General features: G+C 37.0%; 1 protein-coding gene across 1 annotated transcript in view; it reads right to left on the bottom strand.

Annotated features, from left to right (window-relative positions):
• LOC145688308 (excitatory amino acid transporter 3-like) overlaps positions 1-4,869 on the bottom strand; it is an 885,785-nt gene extending 880,916 nt beyond the window's left edge. Inside the window, exon 1 of the mRNA XM_081762339.1 lies at positions 4,703-4,869. Coding sequence (XP_081618465.1) covers positions 4,703-4,776 — 74 coding nt within the window. The 5' untranslated portion in view covers positions 4,777-4,869. The remainder of the gene's footprint in view (positions 1-4,702) is intronic.
• Positions 4,870-14,000: the final 9,131 nt, after the last annotated feature.

Raw genomic sequence — 14,000 nt, 5'->3', positions numbered from 1 at the left:
ATATACATCTCCCTCCCTAGGTTCTACCATCAAAGTGAATATATATAACTCTTCTTATATATACCTTTCCAGTTCTGAACCTCAGAGGTGTTAAAAATTTGATTAAGATCAGTTGGGTGGTTCAAGAGCTATTAAGTCTCAAATTTAGCCACTTTTGTTTATATTGATTTTTATGTATCTCCCCCTCCTCCTCCCATACGTTGCTCCGTCAAACTGAACTGACAAATAACATTCCAGGCTTGAACCTCGTCTATGTTAAAAATTTGATTGAGTTTTATTTATTATTTTATAACTCGCCTCCTCCCACTGCCCTAAGTTTTATCGTCAAAGTAAAACGATGAAAACACTCCCTGGCTTAAACCTCATCTATGTTGAAAATTTGGTCGAGATCGAGCGGGTAGTTCGAGAGATTAGGAGTCACAAACATAGTCACTTTCAATTTTATAATATAGAGTACCCTTTGGCTAGTTGGGGGCTCTTCCCCCAGATCACCGAGTTCGCTTGGCCTACGGCCTCGCATTTCTTATCAATTGGCCTTTGAATCAACAGTGAATTTCGTGAACTTGCTCTTCATATTTCCTGAATCTGCCCATCCCGGGCCTTCGCTCCCACACACTGTCTTTGCTGGGCCTACGGACTCGCACCTCTTGAACCCACAATTCTATCGTTTTTTTTCCCTATTTCAACTGTCTAGAAGATAAAATTTTGTATCCCAAGAAAATGCCCATTTAAATAACATGGGAATTTCTTCATCCCTCTTTAGACCCCTAAAAAGTTAAAAATATTCACTTTTGGCAATTTTCCTGTCGGTTAGTCCTGGAAGGCTACAATCATGCTAAATTTCATGATTGTAACCCTGCCGAAAGTGCCTAAACATTTTGGGGGTGTAGAAGACGTCCCATATAAATAACATGGTAAAGATTTTTCAGTTCTCCATAAAACCACACTACGCTTATTTTTTTCCTAATGATTCACTTAGGTAACGCTAACAAAAACGTACAAGCATACCGAATTTCAATTTTTTTTAATTCCAATTCTAAGTACCTAAAATATGAGATTATAAGTAAAAAAAAAAAAAAAAGGACCATTTAAATAACATGCGGAAATTCTTCATCCTCTCTTTAGACCCTTAAAAATTAAAAATATTCACTTTTGGCAATTTTCCTGTCGGTTAGTTCCGGAAAACTACAATCATGCCAAATTTAATCATTGTAGCTCTACAGGAAGTGCTCAATAATTTATGTCAACTCTTGCAGTTTTATATATAGTTAAGATTTACTGTTGTAGTGTAATGTTATAATGTCCTCGGTGTGCCGTATACCTAAGGAGGCTAAAAGTTATATTGATAAACAATTATTCAAAGTATAAACATCCTCCCATGAAATCAAACTTCCGGTCACATGCAATAATTTTTTTGTCAATGTCATGAGAATGTTATTTCAATATTAATCTTATGAGCACACATTAAAAATTTCCAACGGTTGTTTGAGTCTCGGAGCCAAGGCCATACCTATGTAGTCGGCACCTATGATTTACGGAATTACCGATGTTCAATACTACATTTCTCTTTAGTTTTGGAAAAAGAACACCACTAATATGCTTTGAAAAGAAATGAAATATCTAGTTTAACGTCCCACGTTTATGCACCAAGGCTAAGCGAGACAGTGATGATGAGAATTACTAAAATAGTGGAATGAAGAAAGTCTGAGAAAACGAAAGAAACCTGAGAAAGCCAACGCACACGCTGTTTGTTCACCAAAATAGCTCACATGGTGCTAGATGGCACCTGTGTCTCTTGAAAATGAGCAATATCTACAGAAAACGCGAAGAAAACGACATACTGTAGCTGTATACTACAGGGGCAGATTGACTTACACTGATTGCATAATCTACTGAGAACACATTCACTCGAACTGCATTTTTATTAAAGCCAAGAAATTCAAGTGAAAGATGTAATGATTTTTCCCTTCCTTTTTACATTCTAAATAAATTCATGTAGTACCGGTACTTGTGCAAGACTTGCGCAAGAGTCTTGGTCTTGGTCTTGGTCTTGGTCTTGCAAGTAAGATTTTGGTCTTGGTCTTGGTCTTGCAACGGGATTCCTGGTCTTGCAAGGCAGGGTACCCAGGTGTAACACGTCGATTGTGATAAGATTGAACAGACATCAAGAACATTGAAGAAGTGACACGTATTTTTTTTTATATCGGCCAACAAGCACATTGAAAGGGTCAAATAGGGGCATAAAAATGGGTCAAAATGAGATTATGTGGAATATAGCGAGAACGAGAAGAGATATCGGAAAAGTTTAAATCTGCGAAATACTACCGATAGTCAACGCAATTCAATGAGGTGGAATGCACCCATGAGAAGAGAGCTGAACATCCGAAAATGGACCATTCACGTGTACAACATTGTCACAATGTGTTACGGAAATGAGCGAAAATGGTGATAAGGAGCAGGAAGAAAGAAGAAACGAAAACAGAAAATACGTGGTTTTGCTTTGGGTGTGTATGCTGCCCGTATGCGAAAGAGACGCAGATTTATCTCAATGTCTGAAGATGGGATATCACGCAGGAAGGATGCAAACGCCGTTCGTATAGGCAGCCAGCGTGACAGTACTGCGCAGTGGGTTGCATATATCGGATAATGGGGACAAAAATTCATAGCTCAGTAGAATATAATAGCAGGTGGTCCACGTACTTGAGATAAACAGCAACATTAATATCAGTACCACACATGAGTAACAACATTATATCACTACAAAACTACGCGTACAACATAACAGTAATAGTAGCATTTTTTTGTGTGTGTATTACTACTGCCTACACACATTTTCGTTTCCAACACCCATCTCATCGTTCTTCTCATTATATAAAAAAAGAATACGTGTCGCTTCTTTTTCGATGTTCTTTATGTCTGTGCAATCTTATCACAATCGGCGTGTTACACCTGGGTACCCTGCCTTGTTGGTCTTGGTCTTGCATGCAAGACTCTCAAAAACTGCAAGACCAAGAGTCTTACGCTCATCACTAAACACAGCTAAGCACTTTAATCGTTCAGCTCAAAAATTAAGTATAACTTACTCAAATTAACTTACCTTTCTCTGCAAAATGTTGAAGTAACATTGAGTTTAAAAACAATATTATTATTAAATTCTCGTTCAGATTGGTACGTTGGATTTTTTTTTTTTTTTTTTTTTAATTTAGCATCTCATACAGCACCAAGGTTATATGAGATATAGGTCTTCAGCTTAGAATGGGATTCGAACAGAGGCGGATCTAGAAGGTAAAAACTGGGGGTAATCAAAACCTGAACTATAATGGGTATATCGGGTCTTATGCAGAGTCGTTCTGACGCGTGATTAGAGCCATACTAAAAAGTTCGACTAACGTGTTTTCTGCTGTAGTCAGGCCATTAATATGGCGCTAATCATACGTCAAAACGACTCTGCATAAGGCACATCATGTTTATTATAAACTTTAAAAAATATATAGTCTACATTATGGCTTAAATTATTTTTATCACTCAGAAAACAGTAGGCATAGCCCCCCCCTGGCCTCGCTAGATCCGCCACTAGATTAGAAACCATATAAGCTCCCGCCGGTAATCGAACGTGTATCTACAATGTCAAAGGCGCGTACGCTAACCATATAGCTACGAGAGAACTCTTCTCATTCAGAGGTAGGCTTATTAATTATTTCTAAAAACAAGAAATTTTTTACTCACAAAGAAAAGAAAAATGTTTATATAATATTAAATGAATGTATGCACAGAAAAAGAAATTGGCGTGGATGTACAAAAACAAGAATCATCACTAGAAATATTTCTTTTTTAAAAAAAGTAAATATATCCTTATTTCAGCATCTTAGGAACATTTGAATTCTCAATAAATTCCCATATAACTTATGGAATATACGATCATATAAAAACTTATATATATATATATATATATATATATATATATATATATATATATATATATATATATATATATATATATATATATATATGTGTGTGTGTGTGTGTGTGTGTGTGTGTGTGTGTGTGTGTGTGTGAATCAAGTGGTCCCTTTACCAGATCAAAATTAAAGTAAAAAAGAAATTAAATATGATCGTCTGACTATATATATGCCTTTTTATTCAGCGACCATTAGGAGAAAATACCATTAGTATTTCTGCATGTAATAAATTCAATGCATTTCCACACAATGATAAGCTTAACTTTAATATTTACAACCCGAAGCATTCCAACAGGTGTCAGTTAGTCTCCCGCTCTTAAGCCAATAACAATCCAACACGAAAACCTCCCATTTTACGAGTTGTTAAGTACGCGATATGACATAGGAAGTGCTAAAGTTTTGTATCTACTTCCTATCATCTCTGAAGCTCGTATAATTAAACGTATGTTTGTGAATGTTGATTTCAACTACCACAATAATTATGTTTGTATTAAGACCTTATGAGTGCAAGTGACTACTATCATTACACGAGAGAATTGCCCCTCTCTTCCCAGCAGCGTGATCAGCAAATCTGAATGGACTACGGATGCAGACGACGTGACGTGTTAAAAGTATCTGAATATTGTTGTAACGCTCTACTTTCTCAACATCATTATAGTGTGGAAATAAACGTGAAAGATATTGTGCTATTCTCTCCGTGTACACGTAAAACATCTGAATAAAACAAGTAAGAAAAATACTTACAATAGCATCTCTGTAGCTTGCGCTTGTTCTTCATCTTTCTCATCTCCGGAATTATTAGCCTTGGCAGGCTCCATTGGAGAAAGTAAATTGAACAATTTCTTAAATCAGAATGTAACACGTGAATGAACTTCCTTTACCGAACACACGCTATAATTTACACCACCTGAGGTGTACAACAGACTGGTGTAGTATTTGTTGATACCCAAGCATCTTATGTCAAGCCATTTCCCGCCCCTTTGTGACGTCACGTAAACAACAACAGGTTTCTGCGTCAGTGATTGCACAGTTCAGAGCCAATTGGGTTCCGGTGATCACATGATGGTAACCATAGAAACGCTTGACGCCATTCTTCTAACGATTGATTTGAATGTTAATTCAAGAAAGGATACTCAACGTAATAGGACCAACATCTCAGAACAAAAGAAACGATACGATCTGTGTCACTGGATCATCTTCAATTTCTCCATAAGTGTAAAATTGACTCTCGCTCCGCCAAGTCAGGCAACTTACCGTAATACTGCCAATTTTTCAATTAGCCGAGCTGTTAACATGTTTGCCTTTGGGCGCGCATAGCTCTGGCTTATTTCTTGTGAAAATTCAATTTATTTTGGTCCAAGTAACATATTCATGAGACCAGTGGCGGATCCAGGGGGGATCGCCCCTCCCCCAGAAGAGGAAACTTTCTTACTTTATATATATAAATAAAAGTCATCCCAGAGTTTGAAGCTCTTAAAAGTAGCTCAAAGTAGTAGTATGACAACTCACCGCCCCACCCCCAAGAAGTCCGTCCCGGATCCGCCACTGCATGAGACAAATTATATCTATATTCTTATCTTCTACTATCATAATTACGGACGTGGAACACTACACGAAACATATTATTTGTCTAGGCAATACTTATGATGCCGACACATATAGTTAAATATTCATCATTCGTGTCATCATCATCATCATCATATATACTATGCCATTATTGGCAGGTCACTTGCAGGAAAGTGAGAAGCTGCCATGCATCTCGGTCTTTAAAAAATCTCTTTCTGTTCATTCTCTGTTTAATACCGACCATCAACTGCAGCCTTTCACCTTCTCTATTTATCGTGTCACCATACCTCCTAGCATGTCTCTCATGATACAGTTTCTTCGAGCCAATACACCAACTAGTTTGTGCCCTTTTTAATCTAGTAGACAATATAAAAATGAAACTGATATTATGGATGATCCGCATGGGAAAACAGTGAATCGTTTGGAGTTAATTTTTGGAAAATATTAAATGAAATGAAATTTTTCTGTTTAACATCCCACAATTATGGCCATTAGACTAACGGAGACGATGATAAAGCAAGTGAATGATAATGTAAGAACTGGTGGAATTAGAAAGTGAGAGGAAACAGGAGTACTCCGAGAAAACAGCACTGTTAAAAATGGTTTCTTAAATTCGAGAAAAAAAATCCTCGTATTTGAGAACATCCTCTTTTTACCTGTGCACCGAGTAATGCATTCTTAAAAGTGAAATTTCGATTTTCTCAAATCATTTTGAGAAATAATGACTCAAATGCGAGGAATTATGTCTCATTTCTGAGGGTGCAAATTCTTTCTCAAATTTGAGAAAAAATGTATTTTTTCTTAAAATTGAGGAGACGTATAACCCCAATTTTGAGAAATACATTTCTCAAAAAGATTTGAGAAATATCTTCCTCAAAACAGAGAAACGGTGCACAGAAAGGGGGTTCTCAAATATGAGAAGAGGTAAAATGATATAAAGAAAACATAAACATAAAAAGAAAAAAAATCAAACTACTAGTACACCCAGAATTTATATTAAATAAACACAGTTATAGATATTGTTTAAAACATAACACATTTAAATCTTCACTTCAACTCAAGAAAATTCCACGAATACCACGACGACTTGTACTTTAGGTGCGTTACTTATTCCTACTGCATCATACCGTTGAACATTTTCCTTTTTATCACTGTTCACTTTCTCAAGTTTTCTTTTTTATCGACGTGGTTTACTCAAGATTCTCCCGTTTCCTCCAACATTATACCAGAGATGGAGTGGGTTAGTGGGTCAAATGGGTCAAGTTTTCTGAGTGGGTCAATGGGTCGTGGGTCAACAGCATGTGACCCACTGTGACCCACCACACACCGTGACCCACCACCCACCATGACCCACTGTGACCCACCACCCACCGTGACCCACTGTGACCCACCACCCACCATGACCCACTGCGACCCACCGACTCAGTATGATCTACCGACCCTCTCTGCTCACTGCATGGTAGAGAGTATCTTCTGAAGACTGGTAAATTTGTCTTCGTTTTACTTTCAAGACCTTCATTTCCCTTCCTTTTCCACTTGTTTCTGTCTACTTACCTCAGGTGAGTATATCTAACCAAGTGAAAAAAGAACTTCAGGCACTTTTGGATATTGATATTTTTAATTGTAATAATAGCAATAGGACATATTGCTACTTGGCTTTCGAGATCTGTGAGTTTTTAGAGGAGCTAACTACTGAAAAAAATACATTTTTGAATCACGGTAATATATAAATTATTATATAAAAAAATTGAATGTAACTATGTGTGCCTGATCATCATGGTCAAATTGCAAAGCAGGGTTGATATGTTTAAAACAAAATGTTTAAAACGGGTGTTTAAAACATGTTTAAAATGAGGGCTGTTGTTTTATTCAGTTTGTTTTAAACGTTTTAAACAAATTGTTTTAAACGTGTTTTTTTTTTCGATGCTGGTTGGACATGTTTAAAACAACTAAAATATCAGATTGAAGAAGCTAATTTAATTTTCTAACAAACAACCCATCCTCCGCAGGATTTGTGTATGGAGTAAATTACAAGCAGAGTTATATTCTTATTATAACAGCAATTACTGAACGAAATTCTGTACATCAGTGTGCGTATAACCATAGGCGCCTACTTGAAGAAAATATTAGAGGGTCCAATCAATGAATAAATATATCATCATCGTATTCAACCGTTTTCAATTAACTGCTTGGTGAAGGTCCCCTCCCCCTTAATCTTGATCCGCTACTCCGCTGCAAAATTCAGACTGCATTGATCTTCACTTGTCAGGTCAGTGTTGCCAGAGTGTTGGTTGAAGCTTCAGTGCTCTATTCAACACCAGTCTGAAAACCGCATTTTCTATCGAATAAGAAGGCTGTAGGGATGGCCACGAGTGACTTCGAGCGAGTTTTCTTTGAAACTCGACTCGACTCGAAACAGACATATTTAAGCTCGACTTGACAACTCGGCTCGAAAACTTTCCTCCAACTCGACTCGAATTCAGGTCGAGTTTCGAGTCGAGTCGAGCCAGAACGAGCCAGATGGAGCTAATATTTATGTAGTTTCAAGTACTCTCTTCAACTATCCTACATAGACAGTGTAATTATTATCAATGATACTACTGTTACTACAAATTATTATTATTATTATTATTATTATTATTATTATTATTATTATTATTATTATTATTATTATTATTATTATTATTATTATAACAATACCGTGTATAAACATGAAATATAGGTGGTTTCTATCTGAATACTAAAAACTAATTGACTGCCGACCTCGGTAGTCGTGAAGTCTAGGAGGCATGGCCATCGTTCACGAGATTCTGGATTTGAGTTCCGGAGAAGCAAGGATTGGCTAAGGCCAAATATTGTTAAAAGTTATAGGGCGCTGGCCAAACATGTTCAAAACTGCTCGGCTCGGGCTTAGGGTTGTTGGCCTGGGTGAGCCGATCTAAGTCGATGGCTCACCCAAACCTAGTCGAACAGAGCTGATAGCTCAGTTTGGGCGAATCGATGGCTCATCCCAACCATGCCGGTTCGAGCATTTCACTCCGTTGAACTGAGCCGAGGAAGTTTACATCACTACCCGGGTTGAGCTTCTGTTTGGGCTCAAAAAATCGACCGTGCGGGTGTCAGCCTTGATGGTAATAAGTAAAGTATATACTTAAATTGGTGCTAACGACATTTGAGACCTCGTTATAAAATCCTTTGTCGTCTCGTTATCGAGGCGAAACGAGATACAAGCAGTGTCCCCTCTCGTGAACAATACTAAAAGTATTCCACTTTATCGCTTACATTTCTCATGGCTTTCGCTTTCCAGTCTAATCATGCTGTGATTTTAAAACTAGTTAAAACGAGCTGGACGAGCGAGCCATTTATCAAGCTCGACTCAACTTGAAACTCGACCTAAAAAACAGCGACTTGGTTCGGTACTCGATTAGAATTCGAGTCGAGTGGAGCTTTAGCTCGACTCGTACCCAAACCTAGAAGGCTATTCCTAACGTTGAATTTAAGGAATGACGAAGTTTACACCAGAAATTCTTGCTCCTCTTTGTTAATTCTTCCTCGGCCGGATTATATTGGAGGGGCGAGGACCCTACCTCTAAAAATTGGGGGGGGGGGGGGGAAAGTGTGCATATAACTAAACCAACAGAAATTCAAGTGAAGTATTTGAACATTTCTTAATTTCCAAGAATAACGGAGGTTAAACACACTATACACTATTCTAAGATCCAAATTCACAAATTCAAAACTTGGGTATTTTTTGATCTCTATCATTTCCATAATAATGAACAGTTCTCACATCATAAACTAGAAGAATTGCTCTGACAAATACCATTCAACTCATAGAAAAGAGCAGTGACTAGCCTACAAGGAGCAAATGACATATTTTAACTAAACAGTTTTCAAGATACATCTCTATCTGCAATTGGGTAGCTAATAATGATTAGTGTCTACGGCATAACAACTATGCACAATTAACTCTAGACACCTGCCAGGGATTTTAACAAAATTGTAGACTCTCACGTTCGGGGCTCTGGTGACCCCCCTAATTAGCACAGAGTCATGAGTTATACACATTGGAAAGCTTATAGACCACAAATTCCAACGGGGTAACATTAGTGAAATTCCCGCCGTATTCGTAGAAAAAGAACAGACATAAACAATCATTAAAAATATGAAAATATTCACTTTGCTGGGCCCTGGCAACCCTTACAATCACCATACGCTGACAAAATGATGCTAATGTGTAGGCCACATACTTGTGACAATAATATAAAAAAATGGCAGCCATTGCGTAATGAATTCGTTTTATATAGGAAATATTTTTAAAAAAATATGCACAGAAAAACATTCATTGAATTAGACATTCTCTCCCCTCCCCCACTATTGTACCACATCCATATGCAAATCATTTTTGCTGCACACATCATGTATACGAACAAGAATTATGCTTCTAGACCACTTCAGTGAAATATATCTTGTGTTATATGGGACCGTCCCGAAAATAAATGTAAATTAACCAAATTTGACCCCCTTTTCCTCTATAAACAACAAGTACACATACAGGTTACTATCATGTAGGGGACTACTTCATTGCTTCACATACTAATTTTTATGGATGTACCACAAAGGGAGGATGAATACCCGCCAAAACTTGATGAAAATTTTTAAAAAATCAACTTCATCCTCCCTCTCTCGGCCGTACATACTTACCCCCTATATACATAAAATGCAACTGACGGAAAGCTTCATCCCTCAAAAATACTTTGATACCAAATCATCTTTCTAGCTTAATTAAGGACTGAACTATTGATGTTTGTTGTAAAAATAAATGTAATTTACGTCAAAAAACTTAAACTCCAAAAATTGGCTAACTTTGTCCCTCCCTGATACCCCATATAAGCAAGAAGTACAAATACACGATATTACCATGTAGTGGCCTACTTCATTGCTTGACGTAACAATTTTTATGAATCTATTCCCCAAGAGGGGAATGGCCACCAATATAACTGTTGAAAAAAAAACACGATATATACCCTCCTCCCACATACATAAAATGCACACCAGCAAAGCTGCATCTTTCAGAAATAAATTGATACCAAAACCATCTTCCAGCCTTAATTTGAGGTTTAAAGCCATGACACAGCAGTTGCGTCAATGGGCGTTTGAAGATTAAGAATGCAGACGACCAGTAGAACGTAACACAAAGAAACTAAACTACATATTCTGTGAACGGAGATCGGGAAAATCCCGATTTCTTTCTCCGGGATTGAACATTTGGGCGGATCGAGATTAGGAAGTTCCCGAAATTTGATCTAGCGGTTGAATATAGATGGCAAGCAATACCTATGAGTGTAAAAATGTAATATATATATATATGCCTATTTAGATTATTGTTTTAAACAAAATAAACATTTTAAACATGTTTTTTTTTGTTTAAAACAAAGTACTTTGTTTTAAACGTTTAAAACGTTTTAAACAAAAAAGCATGTTTTAAACATAAAAAACATTCTTTTTTTTAAAAAAAAAACATGTTTTTTTTCAACCCTGTTGCAAAGTCAAATGAAATTACTTTTGGTATATAGTTAGGCCTTAATCCAAACTGGGATGTTATATTGCTTTCATTATAATACATAATATCCTAAGGAGGTAGTGAGGATCCGAATTCTTAAGAAAAAAATGAGTATCTCGCAAGCCGTTAAACTTACGGAGCTAAAATTCAGTGTATTAACTCTGTATTGAAAATAAACAGAATATGTCCTAGCATTTTTTTTAAATTCTCCTTTATGTGGGGGGTGGGCACTTTCTATATATGGAAAATTGGTAGTGAGTTGGTTTGTAAAAATGATCGAAAACGATCGATGTTATTTAAGAAAAAAAAATCAGAAACAAAAAATACAGTGCTTGGCTTCATATATCCATTGCTTTCTACTATAATAATTGCTGAAGCTTATGTTTATTATATGGAGCGCTTACAGCACAGGGCAATCAACCCAAAAACTTGTGACTAAAATAGGCATAAAATTTGTACTGTAAGCTTAATTACACGGAATTTAAGTTTGGATTATACGTATAATTATATGGAAAATTTTACACTTTTTTCCCTTTACGTTGGTCTACTTACCTTGATTTGGAACTTTCAAATTTCATCCTTTTTTTCACTGAAAAGTATTGATAATTCAACAAGGAAATAATTATACTACGATAATTTAAGTTCATCGTAATTTGGCACATGGCAAACAGCAGTGTGGTAATTGAAGAGGAAGAAGGAGGGAAATTCCCATTCACCTCTGAACACTTTCTAGGAACCTCGTTCCCTTTCGCTTTCTAGACGGGGGAGGAAACTTGGTAATGGCATCAAACCTTCATGTGTAATTACAAAAATTAAATTTATAAACAAATAAGAAATCATCAGTTTATCAGGCTTTAATTGATAATTTATTCACAAGATTCCCTATCAAAGACGTGGTAGATGAAGTTTCTGTTCTACATGGGTCGACATTGCCAACTGACATGGCCGATATGGAAAAGATGTTGTATGGTGATAGAGAGATGATAATTCTTGCTGAGTATTTCAAAACTGACCAAGAAAAATCGTTAGCAGAGTTAAGTCGAACGAGCAGATTGTCGATGAGGAGTTGCAGAAATCGGGTAGAAATATTGTCAATTTCCATGACAGAGTTCGAACGGGGATTTCTCCTTATGAATTTACAGATGACTGATATTAGAAGTAGACTAACAAGTAAGTGCTCAAACATTGTCTAATTTGTTGTTCATCAATGTTAATGGACCACCGCTAGACAAGCTCAAAGTAGACGAGCTAGTTATTTCTTGGCTGAAGGATGGACATCATTCCGCTGCGGATGGTTTACCACGTAAAAGTTACCAACAGGAAATAAACCCGATTTCAGGTTTGTTTTAAGGTGGAAAATTACGAGTTATAAAAAATGTATTCTTGTATTACTAATGGCTTATTTGTGTTATTCAACTTTGAACCTATTTTTTAGTAAGTCTCTTCTTTGCTTTAGATAAACTACTTTGAATAAATATTCATAATAATTCCAATTATGCATATTTGTAACTTAAATTAACGTGGTGTTTTAGTGATTACACAAATTACAATTATGAGCAAACTTTATGAAGATGCTCTCACATAGGGTATCCAAGCACCTTTATATACTATGAAAAACTGATTTTTCAAGTTTTTTTGTGAGAAAAATACTGTGAATTGAGAAACCATAACCTTTTCCATATTGTACAGAGGTATTTTCCTGCGAATAGAAGTTTCTTTTGGAATGCGTTCAGAAAGTAACACTTGCAAGAATACTCTCTTAGTACAAGTATATTTTAGGCACACACCCCCACCTCGAACTGTTTCAATTTCCTCACTGACAAACACTTTACCATTTTATATCATAAAGGTCAGATCCACCGTTATTGTAACAGAGTGGTGCTTGAGCGATTGACTAGAAATTCGAACTCCGATTAGTGACAATTTCACAGTCTTGTTTTATTACAGGTGTAAACTCTTTAGTCAGTACAGAAGAGGCCGTGGATCCTGTTCAGAGTTGATGACGATGGATTTTGGTGAGTCAGAATAGGTCACAGTGGATGATAGTGGGTCACCGTGGGTGGTGGGTCAGAGTGGGTCACCGTGGGTGGTGGGTCAGAGTGTGTCATGGTGGGTAGTGGGTCACAGTGGGTCACGGTGGGTGGTGAGTCAGTGGGTCGTGGGTCAAGTTTTCATTGACCCACGCCAACTCTGCATCATACCAACTTCTTGATAATTCAGATTCAAGAATTATCCGTCTACTTCAGAATAACGGCAACAATTTCTGCTGGAGTGTAACATCCCACGCTTATGCTACGAAGCTCAGGGAGACGGTTATGATGATAATGAGCGAAAATGCTGTAATGAAGAAAGTGAAGGAATACCGAGAAAACACACATAAGATGTTTACTCACACTGCACACTTGACGGAGGTGGAAACGAACTAGGGACCTTATGCATCGGAGGCTAGTTCTACCACTGAGTCATCGCAGTCCAATATACCTACTTCTCTATCATAAGAAAGACTTGCCTACATGAGAAAACACCGTGTTTGTGGGCTTTTCCAGGATTCTTCAGTTTCCTCCTACAAGAAAAGTATACAGGAATTTATTTCGGAGGGGTTCCAAGTTCAATACGAGGACAAATTGTATTAAAAATATGTAAAATTGCCCCAAAAATTAGATAAAATTTACATAAAAGTAGCGATTTCGGGTAAGGTCCGGAGTTCCAGGACTCAGCCCCTACCTTCCACCTTCTTCATTAGGGCAGGGGCATGCGACAGTTTCTGCCCCTCATAAATATGCTGAAACTCCACGGCTAGGGATTCAATTCAGATTGGAAAAAAGGTCACAACGCCATGCAAAAACTGCCAAGAAACGTACGTTCACATTTTCATTACACCGCTGTTATCCATCTCTATAACTGTCTCTCTTA

This window comes from Thermobia domestica, chromosome 6, assembly GCF_964235325.1.
Source record: "Thermobia domestica chromosome 6, izTheDome1.hap1.1, whole genome shotgun sequence".
NCBI classification, from domain to species: Eukaryota; Metazoa; Arthropoda; class Insecta; order Zygentoma; family Lepismatidae; genus Thermobia; species Thermobia domestica.
The sequence above is the reverse complement of the archived record's forward strand: the minus strand, read 5'-3'. Positions and strand labels throughout refer to the sequence as shown.